This window comes from Apteryx rowi, unplaced genomic scaffold (assembly GCF_003343035.1).
Source record: "Apteryx rowi isolate R43461 unplaced genomic scaffold, aptRow1 scaffold_4, whole genome shotgun sequence".
NCBI classification, from domain to species: Eukaryota; Metazoa; Chordata; class Aves; order Apterygiformes; family Apterygidae; genus Apteryx; species Apteryx rowi.
The window spans coordinates 3,704,177-3,726,725 of record NW_020450529.1 but is presented as its reverse complement, the minus strand read 5'-3'; the positions used below and the strand labels follow the sequence as shown (position 1 = coordinate 3,726,725).

At 40.2% G+C, this 22,549-nt stretch overlaps 1 protein-coding gene across 1 annotated transcript in view; it reads left to right on the top strand.

Moving 5' to 3' along the window:
* The window catches only part of CNTN6 (contactin 6), a 92,062-nt gene extending 79,895 nt beyond the window's left edge, over nucleotides 1–12,167 (top strand). The window contains exons 15-20 of the mRNA XM_026074917.1: nucleotides 2,018–2,252; nucleotides 2,825–2,940; nucleotides 4,384–4,570; nucleotides 8,933–9,045; nucleotides 10,838–11,006; nucleotides 12,067–12,167. Of these exons, the coding sequence (XP_025930702.1) occupies nucleotides 2,018–2,252; nucleotides 2,825–2,940; nucleotides 4,384–4,570; nucleotides 8,933–9,045; nucleotides 10,838–11,006; nucleotides 12,067–12,167 (921 nt within the window). The remainder of the gene's footprint in view (nucleotides 1–2,017; nucleotides 2,253–2,824; nucleotides 2,941–4,383; nucleotides 4,571–8,932; nucleotides 9,046–10,837; nucleotides 11,007–12,066) is intronic.
* Nucleotides 12,168–22,549: the final 10,382 nt, after the last annotated feature.

Below are 22,549 nucleotides of genomic sequence, written 5' to 3'. Positions count from 1 at the left end.
GTTAATGAGAATTATGCAGGTAGATAACCTCACCTAGCTCTGAGGACATCTACTTGGTCAGGAGCTATCCCAGCCCAGCAGAAGCATCCAAACTGGAGGGCAGGGGCCAGGCAGGCTTGCCATATGTCTTAGTGGCAGGAGAGATGTATGTAAGAGGCTGATCGAAATGACCTCTGTTGAGCTCTTAACTTAGGTCAGGGTCTCCAAAACCACAGTGCTTCTTTATGTCACAGATTTCCTGCTCATTAAAAAAAATAAATATGCTAGTTCAGGTTAAGCAAGGAAAGTAGTCTACTCTTTCCCTTGACTTTACTCTTTTTCCAAAGGTAGAAATAACCTAGCACTTACATATGGTTTAAAGCAAACCAAAGGAATTAAATTGATGTTATTCATCAACTAAATGAAATTTACCTGTGTTTTGCTGTATGCTGAAAACTGCCATTTAACCAGCCTTTTGGGGGAGGAAGGGAAGTGACAGGAAAAAAATGAGACTGAAAGAAAAAAAAACTAACACAAGATAAATAATACTGCCAGTCTTTTTCCCTTTGCAGGCTCCAAATGGATTGAAATTTCACTTTTACTGAATTTTCCTCTGTATCTATCTTTCACTGTTTTGCTTCATTTTCTCCTATACTGATCTACTCTTTGGGAGAGGGAGAACATGAAAATTGAAAAACCACCTGAGAGATCTCAATCAAATTATCCTGTTGGACTCCATAGTGTGTCCTSAAAAATAGTCAGAAGAAATACTAATTATGCCAAGCCAACAACACTGAACAGAACTCTTCAGCTTTCTGTGATGAACTGACTAAACATCTTGATTAAATCTCAGGTCACAGAAGCCTCAAAAAACAAATTAAATGCTCTAGAAAGTAGCTTGAACTCCTRTAACCCCCCACCGCACCATTATCCTTCACAGTTAACTCTCTCAGGACTGGCCAAGATGTAAGGGAGCAGTTTCAAGAATTAATGATTGTAAAACACTTAAGAGACAGATTTGTTATATATGCCAGATCAGGGTTATTATTTGACAAATAGCTTATCATAGAGTTASAAGGAACTTAAGGAGAAAAGAAAATAGCCCTGAAATCTTCTCCATATACTCTTTTCTCTCCCATCTTCTCACATCACTACTGCTTATGGTAGTTGCTCTACTGAAGAGGAACTTGGAGCTCCAAGTTACGAGTCATTGAAAGGGCTGCAGTTCTGTCCCACTGTTTTTCTCCCTTGCATTCCTGCTATTTTGCRGGCTGCTTTCCAGTGGACTTTTCTTTGCTGTGAACATCTAAATAAACACCACTTCGCTGAGGAATGCTTCCTCCGTGTTATGATCTTGTTTCACAAATGTTCTTTTGCTTTGAGAAGCCAACATAGAAGTTATTTTTATCCCAAGAAAATAAAAAAGTTCATGCTGGATGCAGTGTTGATGAAATTGGCCTGTTCAGTACGAGTCATTAATACATATCTTGACAGGAAATTTTATTAATAGAAGCATTAATTTTACCATGTTGACTTGCAGTAACATTTCTGTTCTAAACAGACTTAAGTAAGAGTATGTTCATGAAGCTGTTATTTCACTTGTGCTAAAAAAAGTACTGTACTCATATGCAGGCAATTATATAGCTGATGTGCACTTTTGTATACATTTGCTCCTTTCCCAACTCTCYTTTCTTTAAAAATCATGTAAAACTAGCACTCCTGTGCCCCTTGGGAAAAAAGAAATTCAAATGCAACCTAAGCTGAGTGAGATGCTTTTAATTTTGAAAACTTCATGCCTGAAAGAGAGTACTCTTAACAGAGCTGATCAGATCTTTTGTTTCTAAATTGATTGCTTCAATAGATTTATTATTTTGATTTTTATTTCAATATTACGTTGACTGATGGAGCAAACATTATTATCCTCTCTAAGGCACAGTCAACTAAATCAATACTACTAAAATACACTAAGAGAATAAAGATTCAATTAAAAGAGTGTATAGCTGCAAATGCTTATTGACCGATTCCCTTGTCGCTACAGCCAGTTCCTGAAGAACTACAAAGCGGGGAAGGTTTCGGCTATATCATCATGTTTCGACCTCTTGGCTCAACAACGTGGACAAAGGCAGTGGTGGCTTCAGTAGAAGCAAGCAAATACGTTTACAGAAATGAAAGCATCACACCTCTCTCTCCTTTTGAAGTGAAAGTGGGTGTCTACAACAACGAAGGAGAAGGGACCCTGAGCTCTATATCCATTGTCTACTCGGGAGAAGACGGTAAACTGCTTTACTGTTGTTAGTGGTAGCGGTTGAGCAGCATCAGTAGGCCCCAGATATGATCAGACACATCTCACAGGGGTATTAAACAGACTGCTTAAAGATTGACAAGAGAGGCAAAACGAGACAGAAGATGGGAAAATGAAGTAAAACAAGAGCAAGGCACAGATTTTCAGAATTTAAGTAGAAGACATATTTCAAAATAATCAGCCCCAAGGAGCTCCCCAACTGAGTAGACTGGGAAAAATTAGGACTTTCGAAACAGTTCCACACTCAAAAGGCCCAGCTTTCCTCATCACTCCATTCAGTGTAGCTGATCTCCTCTCAAAATCTGGCCCAGCTTGTGGGTAATGATCAGTTCTGAGAAATTAGTTTTGCTCATGTTCACAGTAAATCAGCAGCAAAGCTAGGGATTCATACAGGCTTCCTGAGCCTTTGCCTGCTGCTTCAGCCAAAAAACCCTTGCTCTTTTCATCAATCTTTCTGAATTTCTGATGTAACAACCTTTTAACTATACAAATGTTCTACCAGCTGCATTTACTATAGGCCTATGTTTTTTCTCCTGACCCCAGAGCCACAGATAGCACCAGCAAGGACTTTGGCGCAGAGCGTTTCAGCAGCAGAGGTGGAAGTATCCTGGAAGGCCATTGCATGGAACAGGCACACCGGAAGGGTGCTGGGCTACGAGGTGAGGCGCAGAGTACGTGTATTTGGAGCAGCGCTGGTTTCTGAGATATTCAAACATCTCATTTTCCAGATGCATTCGTATTCTGGTTTCTCCTCCCTTGCTTCCAAGTTAATAGATAATAGAGCTCTTCATCCAACTCTCATTAGCAACACATCACCTGAAATAATCACAAGCATTTACAGTTCAGGACTTGAGTCCTGTCTAAGCCTTTCTGTAATGTAAACTAAAACCTCAGAAATAATCATTTGTCATGAGTATTATAAAAGGACTCATGCTTGATTCCATAAAACAAAGCTAATCATCCCTTCTCTTACACAAATACAAAGCTATCTAAACATTAGGGGGTACTACTACGTGGTTCTGGGGCATATACATGACCTACAAGGAAGCATTTTAACCTTGCTAACCAGAAGAAACTGGGATAAATGCAAGTCATTACCATCAAAACCTTGTGCTATCGCATATTTGTAAACCTTTGGGCTTCTCACGCCTGTTCTCAGTGAACAGCTGCTCGTTTAATAATAACTGACAGTCTGTTTGTCCCTACTTAGCACCCTGATTCAGTTGCAAGCAGGGGTGCATTGCCAAAGTAATAGCAGTGAGTTCTGGGGCCAGAGCCAGGGAAAGGCATTTCAGGGTCTGAGCCGGAGGGGAAGCTGCAAGGAGAACAGATAATGCCAAAACTCTGCTGTACACATCTGGCCATACTGCTTCCTGCGTAGTTCTGGTCTCAAGCGCTCAGTGGGGATGGAAACCAGTGTGAACTGCCTCTGATATCCACAGGGAAGAATGGAGGTGCCTCCAGGATAGGGTTAGATGGAGTTTTATATATTAATACCTGAGATACTTCAAAGTAATCTGAAATATGATTTCTGTTCAGGGTCTTAATGCACTTTACTCACCTGGTGAAAGATCTTTTTTTTTTTAGATAAAAGTAAACCCAGTGCAGGCATCAGAAATGCATTCATAATGACAGGACAGAATTTAAAGTATAGATCAAGATAACAGGTATGTACAAACCTGCCTAAATCAAACACTCATTGGAGAAGAAAAAAAAAAAAGGCTGTCACTGAATCAGAACTAGAGACAGGATACATAATAATTAAAATCCACTTAGATGATTGAGATAAATGTTTGTGTCTTCTTCAGATGTCTTCAAACCATAAAAACAGCCAAGCTTTTATAATTTCTCACCTTATCAAAGTTTCCCTTTTGGACATCTATAAAGCTAAGGATTTCATTTGCTTTCCTAATCAGTATTCAGTCTCTCAAATTTTATTTTATTCTCTGTAAGCATTCATGTTTAGTTTTATTTCCTGATAGTTTTGAAAACACAAAATCCAGTATTTCTTGAAATCTTAGTTGTCAGCATGTCTGCTTTCCAGCCAAATTTGTAACTGAGAGAAAACAATTAGTTGCCAGTTCTTTGTTCTTACTTTTCAGGTTTTATATTGGACAGATGATCCCAAGGAAAGCACAGCTGGCAAAGTCAGAGTCAAGGGAAATGTAACAGCCAAAAACATCACAGGACTAAAAGCTAACASAGTGTATTTTGTAACCGTTCGGGCTTACAACACTGCAGGGACAGGGCCCTCTAGCACCCCAGTAAATGTCACTACTAAGAAGTCACGTGAGTATTCAATTTCCTACAACAAATTGTGCTGACATTGTGACATTTCAACTTACTATGATCCATCTCTGCTAAGTGTGGAAATGCCAAATAAAACTTGATTCTAAATTTCTTCATAAAATTAAATGATGAAATTATTGACTAAGAAACTTACTTCTTCCTTGATAATAATCTTGTAGTCACCATGAAATTTACTCAAACTCCAGTATGTAAGATGTCAATTTATTACTTAACCATAGGAGATTCTTGGGATTAAATTCTGACTCAATGGAAKCCAAATTTCTCTTTGACTTAAATCAAACCTGTGAAGGTTACTTCATTTACCCTATACTATTTATATGCTAAAGTAATTCTGAACATAAAAATASTATTGTTTAAAAAACAATTGTTTAAATTTCCTGCAATTATAGAAGCAAAAAATATGCTATTCTGTTTTTGAGAAACTACTTCATGAAACCAATGCTTTTATGGGCCCATCCTCCAAGATAATAAGGAAGCGCTGAGCACCATCCTATGGGCTTGAACCCACAAAATAATGTTCAGCAAGGCCAACATAGCCGTAAAGGAGAAACACCCCCAAACTGAAGATTTCAGACTTAGGCTCTCAAGAAAACTTGGAGGTTCAGGCTTTTTTTGATTTGTGTGAAAGGGCTGCCACTTAAAAGACAATTCTGTCAGCTATGTTTATGTTGTAACATAATGGAACATTGGACTTGCGTTTTTCTTGCAACTCCCCCCTTCTTGCTATTAGGGGAATGAAAAAAACATCTTGGAAAGACAGTTTGTATGTTCTAACTTCTAGTTTTTCTAACTTTATCAGAGAAACAAGTACTTCCTATTCTTCCATAAGTGCATTAAAGAGCTGAATAAACAAGTTATGATTTGTTTGCTGAACCAAATCATCCATCTTGTTTGAATTAGCTGCAAAGATAATGTAAATGTCCTCACTACACAACAATATCTTGTCGTCATAATATGTTGGTATTTTGTAGGGAAATTACTAGTCTCTGACTTGCTTGTGAACTTTCCAAAACATACATCACTTGAAGTAGCTGATGTTTATGATTGGACAGTGAAGAAGTGTGGTTAGTTTTTTAAGCACAGAATCAGCCAATATAAAATGATTATAATAGGCAGAATTTAGCCCTTAAGGTGTTCGGGTGCTTTGCAAGCTACAAATACTTGTAATTTTATTGAAGCCCTCCATTGTTTAATTTGGAACACTAGATACAGTATGATAAAGAGTTACAGGATAAACATTAGGCTAAGCCATGCAACATTTTGACTGAGAGCCAAAAGGTGTTTTGCATCTGTTTTCTGTTTCAGACTCTTTGAAGGCTAATCACTTATCCTTGTGAATTCATTGCCATCACCATCAGGCAATAACCACCCCTCTCTTTGTTGCAACACCAAAATACTTCCGGTGGTTTAAGTTAACATTTTGTCATTTCTCTTCATTGTCATGGCATTATGGATGATAAAGCATAATTGCATCTTTCTACCAGAATATTTAAGAAGTTAGGTTTCTTCTTGGAGAGGACTGGGTATGTAAAGACTTGTTATTTACCTGGTTGGTTACTTTACCTTAGTAGGAAGTTGTGCATATTATTTTAACTTTAAACATAAGAACCTTATGTCYAGCTAATTAGCCCTCTGCATAGTATCAGTGTGAGGCGAATTAAGATAACTCAGGAGGGGTCAATTTATCCTCCAAAGTTACCTGCAGCAGCCTTAAGACCATTCCAGTTTAGAGAGGCAAACACTTGCACTCTGTTCCATCAGCATATAATTTGCAGTTATATAACAGGCAGGTTCCATAGAAAGTTCAATGCTAAAATGAAAAGTATGTTGACTAACACACACAGAGAATTTGTTTAGAAATCTTACATACCCAAGTGCCTGGAATTTTAATACTGTTGAAGTGCTCTGATTTTTTATACCTTCCTTATGATTCCCCCCTCCCCCTCCCACCAGTAAACACTTGCTCATACTTTTGCACAAAAAGGGAGATATTTCTCCTGTCTTTCATCATCTGYCCTCTTGTCCACACGCTATTCAGTGGTATTATTTGAAGTGCAAGGTAAGAACCCACTTCTGAATAAGTCCATGAAAAAAGCTACTATTTAATGTAAATAATAAAACAAAATAGAGCCAGAGAAGACATTTTCAAGGACCMCAAGATGACTCCTTTTCCAAGGCCATTCCTTGATGGAAAATGGGACYGCGGAAATCATTCTCTGCATTTGTTCATGTGTACATATATGAAAGGCAGAGGTTAAGACATGGCAGTCAAGTGACAGGACACAGTAAATTTTCTGTTGCTGTACATTGACTTCGTCTTCTGTCAGACTGAGGTTTGTAYTAATGGTTCATTTAAAAACTAAAGTCAAAATAACCCATTCAATATTTAAAAAATGTTAAATTTTTAAGCTGTAGTCTCTTGAAAGATGTAGGCGCTTTCAGTATGAGATTGTACGTCAAGAGAATATGAACATACACCTACAGTGGGAACTGTAACTTCAAGCTAATAGCTTTATGTCTTACTCGCTGCCATGACTTCTAGAATGTTCTGTGCATGCCATTAGTATATAGACTGAGCAAAAATAAGACAGCCCTCCTTCCAAACAGGTGCAATTCTGCTTGAAATCTACTTATCTAAGATCAATTTAAGGCCTAAGTACATATTCTGGGGTCTAAGTGTAAACTACTTAAGAAAGCTGAAATGATCTTTGTACATACTGCTTCATTAGGAACTGTGTAAAGTTCAGTTCTGTTTTTGTTTTTTTTTAACATAGATATGACACAGATTTCAGACTTTTTTTTTTCTTCTCTTTACAACAACATACCTCAACAAATGTTAGAAATATGCTGCAAGGTTAAACCTTAACTTGGTACAGCAACAAAGACAAATATTAGGCAAAACATGCAACAACATTAACTTGAACATATATTTAGGACTTAAGTATTCRTAGTGTTTTTTGCTTAGTTATTACTGTAGATTACTGTAAGTGCTATTCATGACCTATTCTGGTGCCTCACTGTATAGCAAAACCAGGTAATTTTGGTTTGAAAGACCATCCTGTAATGGCTTTCCGGGCCAAAGCCTATGAATTGAGATAGTTTAAGTATTACAATAAAAATCTTTAGATAGGGTGACACTGACCCATTTCTGAGTGCTTCCAAAACTTCCAAGAAGTCAGCTGGTTGAGTATTTGAGATACTTTGCCTTTGAATATCTTGTGACCAAATTGCTGGTACAAAACATGCACTGAAAGCAACAAAGGGGTTACTAACAACAATGAAGTTTTCCGTTTTTATACAGGTGAGTTATGCAAATCGTTCACAAAGAAAATGAGTATTTATCCAGATCTCACATTACTGCTTATGGAAGGATCACATCTGCTTAGATTCACCTTTCCCTGCCAGTGGGATGGATTAAATTTCTCCACAATTACAAAACAGACAATGCTGGGTTTTTTGCACAATGCACCCAGTTTATTTTATCTCTGTAGGAAACAAGATATTAGAGCATTATCAAATTAACAGTACCTTCTGCTTTACATATGTTCATCATCAATATACAGGAACTGTAGGGAGAAGAGAAGGATCCCAGAAGTTTAGCATTTTAAGTTCTGATCTGGGGTATTCATGACCTAGAAGTCCTGTTGCTCCAAATCTTTCTTCTCTTTTCTTAGTTCTGTTCAAATCCTTATTTCCTCTTATATTCTCAGTGCTGTCCTCCCAAGCAGGGAGGACCACAGAGGAAATAATGTGCCATTCTAAATCTGAGATGTATTTCAAAGGCACAGTTTCAGCTTCACATGTTCACATAGGATTCAGTTTCAGTCACTTGTAGGCAAATTTTCAAAGTCCTGGCACTTAGGCATAAAAAGCCTTTGAAAAAAATCTATTCTCAACCTGTTGTGCTGAGAATTTATAAAATCCTACCATGTTTCATGATGGCTCACATACAGATGTAATGTGTAACTATTCATAACCTGTCTTCATAGTTCATGAAAATCTAGTCGTGTGGTCCAGTCTTAGTATTTTCTGAAGAACATACAGCAAAAAAATTCTACAGTATATTAAAATACAGATAGGAACAACACAGTACTTAAAAACTATCAAATGTAATGAACTGTCAGGCTTTGCCTAAATTCCAAAATGAACTCACAGTAAGTGATTTCATGCTATGAATAATCTTTTATTCTGACTAATATGARAGCAATGATGGACTGGAAAATACTTTTTACTCTCAGATTTCAGTCACACATGCATTTGTTACTTTCATGTCAGCAGCTCATTCAATCACACTATGCAGATTAATATCCAATTGTATCTTGATCACAATTTTTTTTTAAGCACCAAGTCAACCACCAGCAAACATCGCATGGAAACTGACAGATTCAAAAATCTGCCTGAACTGGGAACATGTAAAAACAATGGAGAATGAATCAGAAGTGTTAGGCTACAAAGTAAGTAATTTCTGTATTTCATTTTGTTAATCAGACACATTGTTTATAGCAGAAGCATAAAAAAATGACTTGTTGAAAGGCTTTCCTTGAGACTTCATTAACTCAAGAGAAGTCACTATGTTGCAGGTATTGGGATGGCTGGCTGACATTTATACAAAAATGTATGGAAGACTGGCTGTTGTTCAGATTAGGATCTCCTTATCCCAACACAGGGATGGATATTCTGTCTTGAATACTGGATCTCTCTTGTCCAGTTTCCCTTGCTCATGTAAGGTTCTTACATTCCCATCTTTTGGGATGGAGTTCCACATATCTGTGAAAAAGAACAGTCTCTTAAGCATTATGTCTTATGCAGACAGGCATAAAACACATGGAAGTCCTAGCACCATGAATATTCATAACTGTATATTTGATCTGTGTGAATGTATGTATTTTCAATAAGTGAAATAAAAAGCCCTTCTGTAAATCCACCTCTTAAGAAAAGAAAAATTAAGTGTAAAGTCTGTTTGCAGTGGCTCTGGCCACAAGACAACATATGTGTGTGTTTGTTTTTTATACTCCTGATTAATTTCAAAAACAGAGGTGAAGAACACTTATATGAAGAAATGTTCTCAGGACCAAGTGTTCTCAGGATCAAAATCTTTTTTGCTACTCTAAAGTTTAGTCTCCCTAAGTTTGTAGGAGTTATTTATGCCTCAAGGGGAAAGAGACAAAAAAMCACCCTTSCAATCTTTCAGATTTTTCATACCTTAGTGATGTGTGTTTGAATACTCTAAGGGTAAAGTTAAAACTAGACTATTGAGCTCTTCTAACCTACTTGCATCTGAGGCTATACTTGTCTATTACATTTTGATGTTTTTAAGAGTGCTTTAAGTACTCACTGCATACTTACTGTACAATTCCTGTTAACTCTATTTCTCCTTCTGCTTTGCTCTTCAGTTGTTCTTTTTAGCATAAATATGTCAAAAGATTGTCAAGAGAGAGGAGTCAAATACAGTCATTGCTGTGCTAGCAAGGAAGAAAAGCTTGTTAGATGGAGAAAAGCTTACTGCAGTCTGCAGGATYCCCATCTAGACTTACCAATGCACTCATGCACAAGGGACCTGGGCAGCTGGCCTGTACATTGGCACAAGGATACATTAGCAGAAAGACCCAAGTACAAACAGGCACTGAATCCATCATATTTATTTCTTGGTGTGTGCTTACTAAGAGGAATCCCAGATGCCACTATGCAAATTTGTCCCTGAACTCTAAAACATACTGCTATGAAGTGTTTCATGTTTTAACATGTGGCAACTTTACAATGGAGTCAGTGTGACTATTTTTATTTGACTACGCATTGTGACAAACAGGCCAATTAAAAAAAAAAAACCTAAAACCTCAGTACCCACAGTGGAGACATGATTTTCAGTAGATTTCATGATACAGCCAAAAGATATTGCATACYAAAGTCCTTCAAAAATGTGTGCATTTTTTATTTACAGAACAAAACTGTATTGAATAAGCATTTTTATAGCCTTATTTTCAAGGTTTGTTGTAGTTCTAGTAGACAAGGGATCACATGTAGAATATAAGCAATGTAAATTGAGCTATGTCTATTGTCCATCCACAAAATTCCATAGAATTTGTTTCAGATGAAGTCCCTTTTTCTGTTTAATACTCAGCAGGTGCTGAAAATACTCTGAAAAGTTCAGGAGATAGTTAAAAAACATACTCTGCAAAAGAAAATCCATTAGAATGTAAAAACCCACAAAAAATCCAGTAACTTATTTTCTAAATCCTTTTTGTTTAGATTTTGTACAGACAAAACAGGCAGAGCAAAACTCATGTACTGGAGACGAACAACACTTCAGCTGAACTTCTGGTACCATTTGAAGAGGATTATCTCATAGAAATAAGAACAGTCAGTGACAGTGGGGATGGCAGCAGTAGTGAGGAAATTAGAATTCCGAAAATATCAAGTATGTTTTTTTGCTTTCTTTCTCTAAATATTACTGTTTAATAAGAAATCCATGTTTCTCTAAGAGGTACCATAGATGAACAGACTTTCCATTACCATAAGTGACCTCCCATTGCTTTGTAATGATGGGTAAGTATAAATTGGTCTCTAGCACTCTTGCATTCTTTAGCAGGGAAAGTATGTTGTAGAACATGTAGAAATGACCTAATTTTTAGTGAATGTCACCATATGTCCTGGCCTGCAACACTTCAGCAAGGACGGAGAAATAAGCTTTCTTACTAAAGACAAAGCTACAGCTCACACATGCAGTATAGCTCTTAATCTGCTAGGTGCCTTTAACATTCTAGTTAGAGGCATTTGAAGTACAGACTAGAAAGACCCTGAAGTTCTAAATCGCCCCAAATTCCATTTTTTGGGTTGTCACTGAAGTTAGGACTAGTTGAAGTGTTTCAACAAAACATTTCATTTTCCCCTTTTGCTGATCACTTTAGCTTTGCAGCAACCTACTTGATTCTGTAAATCTTGTGCTCACTCAGGATACAGTCTCTAGTGAAAACTGAGAAAGCATCCAGCAGTGAAGAGCTGTTTGTGGAGACAGTAAACAGAGTCAGATCTCTGGCCTGAATCAAGCTGGACAGGGTCTTACAGTTGCGTTCCTACAACTTCAGGATGTTGAAACAGAAGGGCTACTGGGTGCTCTGGAGTCAAGTGCTTCTTACATAGAGAGGGGGGGAAAAAAATGACCCTATAATCTCATCACTTCATCACAGCTGGAATGTGGGTGTTGAGGTTYAAGTCTCTCATAAATACTTTTTCCATGCAAAATGGAGCAGTTTCAAAACAGACTGGCTAAGACACTCCTGAAAGCAGATATTCATGTGGAGTGTGGTAAGCTCATTAAAGTCCATACTTTATCACAATACTGCTACAATTTAAAAAAAATACAAATTACATTTGTGGATGATGTTTTATTTCTAAAATTAGAACAAGGACTATTATCACAGACTATACAGAAAAACAGTTTGGGATATAATTGTTAGATTTATGTTTGTTTTTTACAGGTTTAAGCTCTGGAGGAATAAAGTCTTCCCAGCAGGTAAACCATATATTGACATCTGGGATTCTGCTACTGAGTTTTGTCCTCACACTCTCCTTTCCTTGAGGATTGAAACAATGTTCAGCCATGGACCTCTAAAAGTAAACCATCTGTAAATCTTAATACTTCATCACAACCACCATTCCCGATAAAGATAGTGGGGATAGGGAAGGGAGACAAATAGAACATTAAGAAAATTTAACTATCAGCATTACATTAAAGAAATAAGCTTTAAATTTCATAGATAAGTGTATATGCATTAATTAAATGGAGTGGTGCCAAACATAGCTGTGAGCTTGTAAGGGGAATGGTCTCATTTTACAACTAGTAATTCTTACTGAAACTCCATTGTAGTTGTATGGCAAATGTGAAAGACCTGTGCCAAACTACTGCAACTAAGAGACTGGCAATTATTTGTGAAGTGGCTATTATTTATTTCATGTTCTTCACTGTAACCTGTAAAAAACACTTTCAGTGAATAAAAGTTATTTACTTTTTGCACATTGTTTGTATTACCAGAAGTTATGTCACACAATGTATTGTATTAAGTGTACAATATTATTTTCTTCTGAAGAGAGAAGCAGATGAATAAAAAGCAATCATATGGACCAGTCTAAAGCCCACTGAATTCAATAGCCTTCCACTGGCATCAGAAAGCTCTGAACCACACCTGAATGAAACTACTTTTTGTATTATAAAGATACCCTAGATATTCCCAAACATTTTATAAGACTGTTCTATCTAAAGACTATTCAGATGAACAAAGCTAGCAGAGACGTCAAACACCTTTCTTAAACATAGACTGAAACGAATGTTTTCTAGCAGATTCTGTTATTCAAAATCAGCTGGTATTGTTATTCTTTTGCTGCAGTTTGAAGTCATAGGTCATCTCTGGGCTGGCTATGAAGGTAAATAAGAACACTGATTTTCATCATCTTGACATATAGTAAAAATCACCTAATTAAGTCCTTAATCTAATTATTAGAATGATAAACACCAGAATGAACATGGCTTTCAAGTCATTGCATATGGCTTAAAATGTGTAGTCACAATGGTGTCAACTTTACAAGCACCCAGTAAAAGGTATGTATCTCATATCACTGCTGGGGACCTGTAATTCCTTGTCACTTTACTCTCAAGTATATTTTCTTTTCACCACAGTCAAGTATCTGTGTTGTGTCATCTTTATAACCACAAATGAATCAAGTGCTCCCTTCCCCCCAAATACTTCAGCATTCACAGTAGTCCTACTGATAATTATAGGCCTATTTTCCTTGAAAGAATCATCAAATCAGCTGTAACAGGTCAGACCAAAGGCCCATTTCCTCTGGTATTTTGCCTTAAAAACAGGCATACCTCAGAGATATTGCAGGTTYGGTTCCAGATCACTGCAATAAAGTGAATATAGCAATAAAGCGAGCCACACATTTTTGGTCTCCCCATGCATATAAAAGTTATGCTTACACTATATTGTAGTCTATCAAGTGTGCAATAGTATTATGTCTAAAAAAACCAATGTACATACCTTAATACTTTATTGCTAAAAAATGCTAACCATCTCCTGACCCTTCAGCAAGTCGTAATCTTTTTGCTGATGGAAGGTCTTGCCTCAGTGTTGATGGCTGCTGACTGATCAGGGTGGTGCTTGCTGAAGGCTGGGGAGGCTGTGGCAATTTCTTTAAAATAAGACAACAGTGAATTTTGCTGCATCCATTGACTCTTCCTTTCACAAAGGATTTCTCTGTAGCATGCAATGCTGTTTGATAGAACTTCTTTCAAAAGTGGAGTCAGTCCTCTCAAACCCTGCTGCTGCTTTATCAACTAAGTTTGTCATATTCTAAACCCTTTGTTGTCATTTCAACAATGTTCACAGCATCTTCACCAGGAGTAGATTCCRTCTCAAGAAACCACTTTCTTTGCTCCTCCATAAGAAGCAACTCCTCATCTGTTTAAGTTTTATTGTGAGATTGCAGCAAYTCAGTCATATCTKCAGGCTCCACTTCTAGTTCTAGGTCTCTTGCTGTCAGCCTGTCCATTGAAGCTTTGAAGCCAGGCATCGACTTCTCCTCTCTAGCTATCAAAGTCCTAGATGGCATCTTCTTCCAATAGAATAGAAGGCTGTTTCGTCTCCATTGAAAATCTGCTGTTTAGCATAGCCACCTGCATCAATTCTCTTAGCTGCATCTTCTGGATAACTTGCTGCAGCTTCTACATCAGAACTTGCTGCTTCATCTTGCACTTTTATGTTATGGAGATGGCTTTGTTCCTTAAACCTCATCAATCAACTTCTGACAGCTTCAAACTTTTCTCCTGCAGCTTCCTCACCTCTCTCAGCCTTCACAGAATGGAAGAGAGTTAGGGCCTTGCTCTGCATTAGGCTTTGGCTTAAGGGACTGTTGTGCCTGGTTTGATCTTCTATCCAGACCAYTCAAACTTTCTCCATACCAGCAATAAGACCGTTTCGCTTTCTTATCATTTGTGCGTTCACTGGAGAAGCACTCTGAATTTCCTTCAAGAGCTTTCCCTTTGCATTCACAACTTGGCTGTTTGGCACAAGAGGCCTCGCTTTCGGCCTGTCTCGGCTTCGACATGCCTTCCTCACCAAGCTTCATCATTTCTAGCTTTTGATTTAAAGTGAGAGACGTCCGACTCTGCCTTTCACTTGAACACAGAGGCCATTGTAGGGTTATTAATTGCCCTAATTTCAATATTGTTGTCTCAGGGAATAGGGAGGCCCAAGGAGAGGGAGAGACACAGGGGAGCGGCTGACCGGTGGAGCAGTCAGAGCACACACAACATTTATCGACTAAGTTCACTGTCCTACATGGGCGCAGTTTGTGGCGCCCCAAAACAATTAGAATAGTAACAAAGATCACTGATCATGGATCACCATAACAGATATAATAATGAAAAAGTTTTAAATATTGCAAGAATTACCAAAAYGTGACAGAGACATGAAGCAAGCACATGCTGTTGGAAAAATAGTGCTGATAGACTTGCTCGACGCGGGGTTGCCACAAACCTTCAAATTTGTAAAAAACGTGATATTTGCAAAGCGCAATAAAACAAGGTATGCTTGTAATGGCTAAGAGATTGTGACAATACTAGAACAGGGCAAACAAAATGACACTTTCCAGAATATTTTTCCATGCTCTCATGATTTCTTTCAGGTTCTCCCTGAAACAGACATTTTAGTATTAAGGATAGTAAATAACTGTTTCCAGTAATTTGACCAGCTATTTTTCAAGCATGAGGAAACTTCTTACATTCCTGTGATCCACAGCAAAGTTCCTCAGGAAAAGGAAGCAGCACTGTGGAGATGGCAATGCATAAGCCTACTAACAAGCATAAGTCTAGAGACTCATCTGTGCATGCTGATAATCCTCCAAGCAACATAATAAAAAGTGCTTCTCATCCATGGCTATGGGAAGCCAAACTGGTAGCAAAAAAAGTCTTAAAGCATGAATTTATATAGCCTGGAGATTGTTCTTTCGCAGAATAGTAATAGTAAAGAATGACAAATTGAARAATACACAGCCATTTTGTAGGTGAAACTATTAAAAACTTCAGTGCTGAAATTACTCATAGGCTCATTAATATGCAATCCTGGGCAAGCTATCAAGGAATATCATGTATTTGGCTTATCTTAATAAAACAAAGAGCTGCTAAATTTCCTCTCTTCTCTGTACCAAATAAGAGCTTTGTCAACACTAATGACTACTATGGCTTCAATACTATTTTGCTTTTTTTTTTTTCCTCCACATAGCTGAAAAAAGTTCTAGCCTGCTCTACAAGAAATTGATAAACCAGGAAATTCAGCTGGCATATCCATTCAGAGACAAAGTATCAGAAGTAATTCCATGGCAGTCAGAGTAGCAGACAAGAGTCAAGTCATGATGATTTGAAGAGTAAGATGAATTTTAAAAATACCATTTTGATGTTGTCAAGACATACCCATTCACAAAAGCACTTCAAAATCTTAACAGTTTTGGTTATTCAACTTAAAAAGGAAGAGACTGTCTCATTAATTTCCATCTGTATTAACCTTGCATTCATATGATGAACTGCTGTCTCTGATGCTTCTGTGAGCACACGTTTGGCACAGGCTTATACAGCAGATATCTCAGGGCATGCATATCCCCACAGTTCTTCTGAACACACTTTAAAGTGAGTTAATATTTTTATGATAGATGACATTTAAAAGTAGAGATCCACTGACTATTTAAATTAGTTGTAAATACTTCAGTGTAAATCCTATGTCTGTTAAAATTCATGTGACATTTCCACATTAATAATAATTTCAGATTTCTTTAATCTTAATTTGCTATTTTCACAGAAGAACTAATGTAGTGGTGGAGAGGAAAATGGTTGAACATACTTCTATTCTAGTCTTTTCTTAGGTTTTAGTCCTAAACACCTAGATAAAACATGTCTCTACTCTAGAAAGACACTTAAGTACAGTATTGCAATTTTTCATATTAGACCAATTTTCCTCACATCACCAACGTAGTTCTATTATTTCTACAAATTCTCCAGGGAACTAAAAGTTAAGTTCAATTCTTTCCTGTTTATATTCCATCATTGCCCATAAAGATGTAGCTTCTACACTGGTCAAGATGATCACAACACTAAGCGCATATTTCATTTTGTTCACTGAAGTTCACAGGAGTAGATCTGTACTGGAATGGCAAATTATTATTCTGTATATGGCATGTGTCACATTGCATTATATACATTCTTTGTACCACTATCATGGAATCTGTCACTGTAGCATTATTGAGGGCAAAACAGGTTTGCCTGGTGGAATTTCTCTTGATTTAGTGCCAATTAACAAAAGCTTTTAGTTTCTGATATGRGTATTGAGAAACAAAGACAACGATTAAACACTTCAGGAAATGCCTTTCCGCTCCCCTTTCCCAGGCTCAACTTTGGTCTTCCCCCCATCCGGTCTCCACTGCCCTTGATTTTTTTTTTGGCACACTCACTCCCCCCAGTGAGGCAAGGGGCAGCTCCTAATGGCCTCAGCTGCTCTGCGGCAGGGCTCGCAGGAGCCCCTACCCCCCCATGGATCCCCCCCAGGGCCGCTGTCCCCTCCTCCTGCCCCCCCCCCCGCCAGGTCTCCCCTCCCACCTAACACCTCACCACACGCTCCTCTGATTGGCTGCTGTTTCAGCACCCGAGGGGGGGGCGCCACGCGCTCTCCTCTGATTGGCTGCCATTTCAGCACCGGGGGGGGGGGGCGCCACGCGCTCTCCTCTGATTGGCTGCCGTTTCAGCACCGGGGGGGGCGCCACGCGCTCTCCTCTGATTGGCTGCCGTTTCAGCACCCGGGGGGGGGGGGCGCCACGCGCTCTCCTCTGATTGGCTGCCGTTTCAGCACCCGGGGGGGGGCGCCACGCGCTCTCCTCTGATTGGCTGCCGTTTCAGCACCCRGGGCATAGTTCCAACCCTTAGAGCCGGCTGGAACCGGCTGTGACCAGMACAGGGCAGACTGCCACCTCCTCCCACASCGGGCACCCTATTAGAACTGCAACTCTTGCTAGCGCCGAACAAAACCAAGGAAGTCACAACAGCGTGAAAATCCATCCATTACAAACTCCACCACTTATCTCTACAGGTTATTAGGTTTAACACCRTAAGAACCTGAACTGCTATCACAAGCTTCAGGCCTTGTCCCTGCAAAACACACCACCAAGAACATTACAGCACTTTGAATATCCCCTACACTTCAGCACGCAAGCTAATGATTAACATAGTACAAACAGCAGCACTGTTGGAGGTACCTATAGGTACCTGACTCCAGTCACCGCAGGGTTTCATCCATACCCAAAATGGGTGGTGAGCAGCCTTCACTTGAGGCAGTGGGGGAACCTCCATCCTGGGGGAGGAAAGCAATGAACCTAATGGYTTTGACCTCCTAGAACTTGCTCCACATCCCGCAACAGCGTAACTGAGCTCCAGTCTTCCCCCTGCCTTTGCCATTGCTTAATCTACAGCTCTAGATCTCCGAAGGGCTTTAGGGACCACTTTGTCATATCCTCCCCCTTTTCCTTCAGGAACATCCAGACATCCCAGCAAGCAGGGCGGGAGCACTGAACACTGTTTTAGCCCTTCGTGAGTTCTTTTCCAAAGTTAACCACGCTACTGGACTCTGCCTCACCCTTGGCCACACTGCTCATCTCGCACCYGCCTCCCAGCATGCTCCCCCCCCCCCGGCACAGCACAAGCTCCCACCAGCTCTGCTTTCCCAGCAGCAGCACAGCCTCCACAGGAGCATCTCCCCGCAGAGGCAGATGGCAGTGCCCCACAGCTCTCRAGTCCCACTCTCAGGAAGGGGCCGTTGAGGGCTCACACTCGGGGCAGTGATGATCCCCCAGCTCTGCTTCACCGCTGCAGCCGCAGGGGCCAGCAAAGGCTCCGCCATCYGTATCCCCGAAGTTCCCTTGCCCCAGCCCAGCTGGCAGCATCCCCCAGCACCGGCCGCTCACAGCTGAGCCAAGACCTCCCTGCAGCACCYAGCACTCCTGCACACTGCCCTCAGTAGCCTTAGACTCTGACAGAGGCCACCAGCTCCTCTCCCCACCGCGCTCAGCAGCCCCCGACCCAGCAGCACACTTCCCCTGCAGGGGCCTCAGCTCCTCCGCCTCCCCCGGGCTGCCRCTCTCGCAGCCTCCCCGCAGAGCCGGCCCCAGGCCACCACCGCAGTCACCTGGAGCACGACCCGGGCACCTCTCCCCCATCGCCTTCCCATCCACCAAAAGCTCACTCGGCTCCCTTCGGGCTCTCCCTTTCCCATCTCTTTACATGTGCCTCGCACCTACCCCCTGACACACACACCGGGTGCACCACCACAAACTCCCTCCTCCCAGAGTCTCTGAGCCACTACYGCTAGCCCAGACCCAGGCCATGCCCGCTCCTGCACACGGTTTCCACCCGTTATGCCGCGGGCAGAACGGCCTCGACCCTGCCATTGCCCTCCGCTTCCCTCACAGTCAACCAGCCTGAGCTTTGCTGAGTCGAGCATAGAGAAACCCAAACCAACTACTAAACAAGCACCAGAAGAAGCTCCTTCCCTCCCCTTCCCGCAGGCTCAGCTTCAGGCCAACACCTCCCCCCTCCCCGCCCGGGGTTTCCGCCCGTTACACCCGGGCCCTCCGGAAGCCCTCGGGGAGGCGAGGGCCACCGAGGCGGCGCGCAACGGCTCCCGCCCGCCGCTCCTCACCTCCGATTGCTCCGGCCTCCTCACTCGCCGCCTCCGCTCCGCYCCGCCGGGCGCAGCTCCCGCACAGCCGCGGCCCCGCCACCAGGAGCGCCGCCTCCCCAGGGCGCGGCCCCACCAGCGCCTCTCCGCAACCCCTCCCTGCGCGGCCACCGCCCCTTCCTAAAAGCGCCCGGGCAGCCGCGCCGCGCCGCGCCCTCCTCTGATTGGTTGCCGTTTTGGCGCCCAGGGGCGCTACGCGCTCCTCTGATTGGTTGCCGTTTGGGCGCGCGGTGCGCTGTTCCAACCGTTAGAACCGGTTGGAACCGGTTGTGACCGGTACAGGGCGGTCTGTGGTCTCCTGGCGTGTAGGGCCCCCTGCGGCGCCCTGCAACTGAAACCTTGCTGTTTATGGCCAGTACAAACTTTTCCTGTACGAATATATCAAAACTTGGCTCCTTCCTTGAAGAGTTTGAAAGCAGCTGTTGTGCTAGGTTTGTATTACACAAGAGGCGAAGTTTAGGCTTAGGTGTCAATAGTAAGGATAGTCATTTAGCTTATGCAAGTGTAGATGGTAAAGCTTCTAATTGCTTGTGTTCAGATTCACAAAGTTTAGAGCAAGGCTATTTGGTCATCTAACTATTTCCTGTATACCACACCAAATGAAGTCATCCAGAAATGCCTATCCTGTGTTCAATAAGTGGGTTTAAACTATAAAAGAGATTCCAGTCAAAACACCAAAGTGGAAAGACTAAGTCCACCCCAAAACATGATAATTTACTTTTAAAAAAATTGTGCTCTTATTTGCCTTTTTGTACTGGGCTTTGGGGAGTTCATGTTTTCAAGTTTTTTTCTCGCTCTTGTGGAGACACATTTCTTAAAATCAGAACTGTAATTATCCTATTTTTCTAGGGCCTGTGTGCTGGACTTCAAGAAGTCCACACACTGAGATAAAATCATAAATGATAAAAACATTGCTAGAGCATACATTACAGAAAGATGCCCAGTTTGGATTTAAAGATTGCAGATGATGAAAAGTATATTAAAATCCTAGACAAGATGTTTTGCTTGTACTCACTGTTAAAGATTTGTTTTCTGTGTTGACATTATCAAAGCCGAAAGAGAATATGTTTCATGTTCTCATGGATATAGAGCTGCAGTGTTACTAGGAAGAAATTATCATAAAAACTTGTTTTTATTCTTTACTGTGGGTGAGCAAATATTACAACTAGTGATGTTTAATAATACTCGTACTGAATGTAACAAAATGTTYCACACAGGTGACCACTATTTGGTGGAGGTCTGACAACTTTTTTTAACATGCCTTTCCAGCAGGTTTCTACCAGGAGCCTGGCTTATGTCCTGCCAGCTCACTTGCAGACCTTCTTGGCACTCCATACCGCTGCTGGCTGGGAGACCTGAGCAGTCAGATGACTAATTCTTCAGCAGCCTGTTTAGTGGCTCAGTAGGGAGCCAACATCCTTCAGTGCTGGGTTTGAAGTTCAGGTTGAAGACTTATGTGTGTACAAGTGCACCAGGACTCCAGGCTACACACCTGCTTYGGCAAAAGAAGAACTGAGATCTGATCTTCGGACCTGGCTTTTCCATCCTTGCATCCAGTAAGCAATAGTTACATTTTTTTCAGTTAAACTGAATCTAAATTTCTTATAATATTTTATAATATAAATGCAGTGCTTTTGCTAAGTTTAAACAAAACAGCTCTTCTTTTTATCCAAGCAAAGAGAGATTTTATGCTGAACAGTTATACAGTACTGAATAGAAGGCCTGATAGATGCTTAATTACAGGGATGCTCTAGAAATATAATGCCACTTTTAGAAGCCTGTCCTCTGGGATTTCTACAAAGATGCTATTCACAGGAGTTATTAGGAAGCTGTTTAACATAGCTTTCAATAGAAGAGAACATTTTAGAAAGAAGTGGATATGTTATTAAAAAATCTTCATAATAGCCTAATGAAGTAAAAACATTTTTCTTTGCAGGGAAACTAAACAATGAATCATTTCTTCAGGTTTATTTTCATTTCTATATACATTACTGATGTTCTTTGCAAGATGCTTTTTTCACTGTAGAAGATGCTTTTCAAAATTAGGCTTTTTATTTCCCCAGTATTTAACCTCATAATTTCTGCATTAGTCATGTTTTGTCATTCCCAGGTGAGTGGCCCTTATTAAAGTATGGAACAACCTTAAGAATAGTAAGACCACTAGTAAAGCTACTCCCATGCTAAACTCCCTTAGATCTGGTGCACAAACAGATTTCCAAGTGAGTATTCTGTCATGGGATTGTTATTGGAGCAATCTATATGTATGCACACTTACATGGACCCTAGCAAAATCACAGTTACATTCAACAGTCATTACAACTTTTCTTTTCTACCAGAACCCCTGCCAAGTGCTACCAGGTGAACAGAACCCATCCAACCTCATTCCACTACCATAGCAAAGTGTTATCCCCTTACATTGCATGTAGGAGTCAGAAGTTTGATAACAAAACTGATAAAACCAAATGAGACATGCTACTCTAGCAAGCAATATTTTAATTCTTTCCCTTAGGAAATGTTTATTTGAGCAAACAAACTTAAATTAATCTAATTCACTATTTTATTCTGCTTTGTAGTTCCTAAAGCCTAACAATGAAAAATTTAAGAAGTAGAATGCCTTAGAACACAACTGACTTTTAAGCAGTCTTAAGGAGAATAGCTTTAAATAATTAATTAATAATAGCCCCCCACTCTCCATGACTAAATGTAGCTCTCCAAATTGTGAAGGCCCATCTTCTGCAGTTTGGCTCCYCCATTCTTGTTCAGTATTTCACTTCAAAGAGGAACCAAGTTCCCTTCTGGTCTGGCCTGTCCAAAGAAATGAAAGTTCAGCTCTCCCTTTTATTTGAAATTGTTTATCACATTTAGCTAGCCTGGAAGAAACTGGACTAATCAAACTAAAGAACAATGTGAAAAATGCCAAGTGTCCAACTCTGATGATTTTATCTTACATCTTTTAAAAACATTATTAAAGTACTTGATGCTGAAATAGAAAGAGTTCAGATGACTGGCAGCTTTCATTACAAGAAAAAAGGAAAAAAATAGTTTTGTCACTCATAGTTGCAGAAAAAAATTGAAAATATGAACAGTATAAAACCCCTAAAACAAGAAGTCAAAATGAAAGCAATGGAAAAGGAAAAACAAAATGTTCATGATTTTTAATAAGTAGGAAGCTGAACCACTTAAAGGT